This window comes from Orycteropus afer, unplaced genomic scaffold (genome assembly GCF_000298275.1).
Source record: "Orycteropus afer afer isolate SDZICR_OR568_19922 unplaced genomic scaffold, OryAfe1.0 scaffold00141, whole genome shotgun sequence".
Classification (NCBI taxonomy): Eukaryota; Metazoa; Chordata; class Mammalia; order Tubulidentata; family Orycteropodidae; genus Orycteropus; species Orycteropus afer.
In genome coordinates, this window is record NW_006921728.1 from 5,244,261 (window position 1) to 5,247,918 (window position 3,658).

Below are 3,658 nucleotides of genomic sequence, written 5' to 3' on the forward strand. Positions count from 1 at the left end.
GCAATCTACTTCCATACTGATACTGCCTTGGAAACCCAAGGAGGGGTCGCTATGAGTCAGGTCCGACTAGACAGCACGTAACAACAACAACAGTGGCTAATGGGGAGCTCTGCTGGCATAGTGCCAAGGCATTTGACTGCTAACCAGAAGGCTGGTGGGTCAAAGCCACTAGCCACTCCTCAGAAGGAAGGTTGTGCAGTCTACTTCCATAGTGATACCACCTTGGAAACCCAAGGGGAGGGGTCAACTATGAGTTGGATCTGACTCAACGACAGTGAGTTTGGTTTGGTTTTGGAATGGCTAATGACTGTGAATGTTTCTTCATGTATTTGTTGGCTGCCTGAATATCTTCTTTGGTAAAGTGTCTATTCATGTCTTCTGCCCATTTTTTTAATCAGATGTTTGTCTTTTTTTTTTTTTTTTTTTTAAGGTATGGGCTTATTTATTTGTCTCAAATTTTTATTTCTGACTGGACACAGACTTAGAGGTAGAAGCTCTCAGAGAGGACAGCCTTCGTCTCTTGGCAATCTGTTCCTGGCGCTTTTCTTTGGCCTCCTTCATTCTCTTGGCCAAAAGTTTGGCATATTCTGCAGCCTCCTCCTTATTTTTCTTAGTGCGCTGTTTCTTCAGAGCAATACGCCTATGTTTGTGTTGCAGGACACGTGGAGTAACAAGACGCTGAATCTTGGGTGCTTTGGTTCTGGGTTTCTTGCCTTCTTTGTTCAGGGGCTTTCTCACAACATACTGGCGGACATCATCATCTTTAGAGAGATTGAAAAGTTTGCGGATTCTGCTAGCTCTTTTAGGTCCCAGGCGACGAGGCACAGTAGTATCAGTTAGTCCTGGAATATCCTTCTCCCCTTTTTTTTACAATAACCAAGTTGAGAACGCTCAGATTAGCATCCACAATGCAACCCCGGACAGATTTGCACTTTCTCTCTCCAGTTCTCCTTGGTCTGTAACAGGAATGCCCCTTACTCAGTAGCAGGTGGACACGGCCATGGGTCAAGACACCCTGCTTCATGGGAAAACCCTGTTTGTCGTTCCCACCACTGATTCGGACAACATAACCCTTCCACTCATCTCCTAGAGAATCAGCAGCAACTTCTGTGGCCATTCGCTTCTCATAAAAGGTACGAAGTTTGCATTCATCGTCCACTTCAATGAGTTTCTGGCAGCCAGTGGCTGGAAAGGAGATGTTCAGCTTCATGGTGAAACAGCCGATCGCAGCCGCGGCGCCACGAAAAAGAGGATGTTTGTCTTTTTGATGCTGAGGTATTAGAGTTTTCTATAAATCTTAGAAATAGATCCCTTGTCAGATATGTTGTTGCCAAATATTTGTTCCCAGTCTATAGCTTCTCTTGTTACTGTATTGGAGAAGTCTTGATCTGCATAAGAATTTAATTTTTAAGGTCCCAGTCATCTAATTTATCTTCTGCTGATTGTGCATTATTACTTATGTTTGATAGTCTGTTAATACCATATATTAGAGCCCCTAAGGTTGTCCCTAGTTTTTGTTTGTCCCTAAATAGTTTTAGGTTTTACAGTTAAGTCTTTCATCCATCTGGAGTTAGTTTTTACGTATGGTGTGAGGTATGGATCTTGTTTCATTTTTCTGCGAATGGATATCCAGTTGCCAGCACTATTTGTTAAAGAGACCATCTCATCCCCATTTAATGGTTTTGGGCCATTTGTCAAAGATTAGCTGACCGTAGGTGGATGGATCTATTTCTAGGTTCTCAGCTCTGTTCCACTGATCTGTCAGTGTCCCCAGTGCCTATCACCATACCAAGCTGTTTTGACTACTGGGCTGTACAATAGGTTTTGAGATCAGTGTGTATAAGACACTTTGTTCTTTTTCAGTAGTGATTTACTTATCTGAGGGCTCTTTTCTTTCCATAAAAATCAGTGATTGGTTTTTCCATATCCTTAAAGAAAGTTGATGGAATCTGGATTGGGATTGCATTGAATATATAGATTGCATTGGATAGTATTGATGTTTTCACAATGTTCAGTCTTCCTGTCCATAGCATAGTATGTTTTTCCATTTATGTAGATCTCTTATAATTTCTTGAAGTAGTATTTTGTAGTTTTCTTTGTATAGGTCTTTTGTGTCCCTGGTAAGATTTATTCCCAAGTATTTTATCTTTGGTAGCTATTATAAATGGTGTTGATTTCCTATTTCCTTTTCAGAGATCTCTTTGCTGGTGTAGAGGAACCTAACTGATTTTTGTGTGTTGATCTTGTATCCTGCCACTATGCTAAATCTTTCCGTTAGTTCCAGTAGCTTTCTTGCTGAGAGTCTCTTGGGTTTATATATAGGATTATATCATCTGCAAATAGGGATAGTTTTAGTTCTTCCAATTTGGATGTCAGTGTCCCAAATTTTTCAGAAACGTACTTGCCCATGTCCTCCTTCCTCATCTGTCTTAGTCCGGAAACTCTGCTGATACATGTCCACCATGGGTGACCCTGCTGGTATTTGAAATATTGGTGGCATTGTTTCCAGCACCATAGTTTCCTAGACATAGCTGTACCTATGGGATTGATTTACTGTGTTTGAAGGCTCAGGATAATAGTGCTATGGGACATCTAGGTCAACTAGAGCAATTGGCATAATTTAGTTCATAAAGATAATGTTCTATGTTCTAGTTTGGTGAGTAGTTTCTGGCGCTTTAAAGCTTGCTAGTGGCCACCTAAGATAAAATTCTTGGTCTCTTCCTGTCCGGAGCAAAGGAGAGTGAAAGAAACTAGATTCAGGGAAAGAATTAGTCCACAGGACTAATGGCCCATGTGAATCACAGCCTCTTCTAGCTTGAGACCAGAAGAACTAGATCATGCCCCCTACTAGTATGACTTCTCTAACCGGGGACACTATAGAAGGTCGTGCCTAGAATGGGAGAAAAATGTAGAAGAGAACTAAAATTTGTGAAAAGGTCAGACTTATTGAACTAGTAGAGACTAGAGGAACCCCTAAGACTACTTGCACCCTAAGGTACCCTTTTAACCTGGAACTGAAGCTATTCCTAGAGGTCACCTTTCAGCCAATAGTTGGATTGGCCTATAAAAGAATAGCACTGATGAGGAATGTGGTCCTTTAAACAGTCAACTACTGGAGACCAAACGGTCAACAAAGCAATGACGAGAAGGCAGGGAGGGACAGAGAAACTGGATGGATGGAAACGTAGCAGGCAGGGTGGAGATGGTAAGAGTGGTGACACATGGGGATGTAACCCAGTCACAAAACAATTTGGGTATGAATTGTTGAACAGGAATCTAATTTCCTATGTAAACTTTCACCTAAAACACAAAATAAAGAAAGCGAAAAGCATTGTAAAGAATATGAAGAAATAAGAATGACTTTTGAGGGTGATGAACCTGTTCCATACCTGGATTGTGGTCGTGGTTCCATGGTATGTGTATCTGTCAAAACTTATCAAATTGTGCATTTTAACTGGGTCAGATTTATAGTATATGGATTACTCCTCAATAAACAAGTGCTAACACCTTAAAATAAAATAAAGGTTTGGATAAAGCATTTCATTTTTGGAGGAGAAAAAAAGATGTAGAAAGAGCAATTATTGAAACTCAACACTCTTATGATAAAAACTCATACCAAAGAAAGAGTGGAAGGGAAATTCCATAACCTGACAAAGAG

At 40.7% G+C, this 3,658-nt stretch overlaps 1 protein-coding gene across 1 annotated transcript; it reads right to left on the reverse strand.

The window, feature by feature from the left end:
- Positions 1–459: 459 nt before the first annotated feature.
- Positions 460–1,210, reverse strand: LOC103201058 (40S ribosomal protein S6-like). The gene is given in 2 exon segments (XM_042781629.1): positions 460–867; positions 869–1,210. Coding segments are annotated over 2 exon segments (750 nt in total).
- Positions 1,211–3,658: the final 2,448 nt, after the last annotated feature.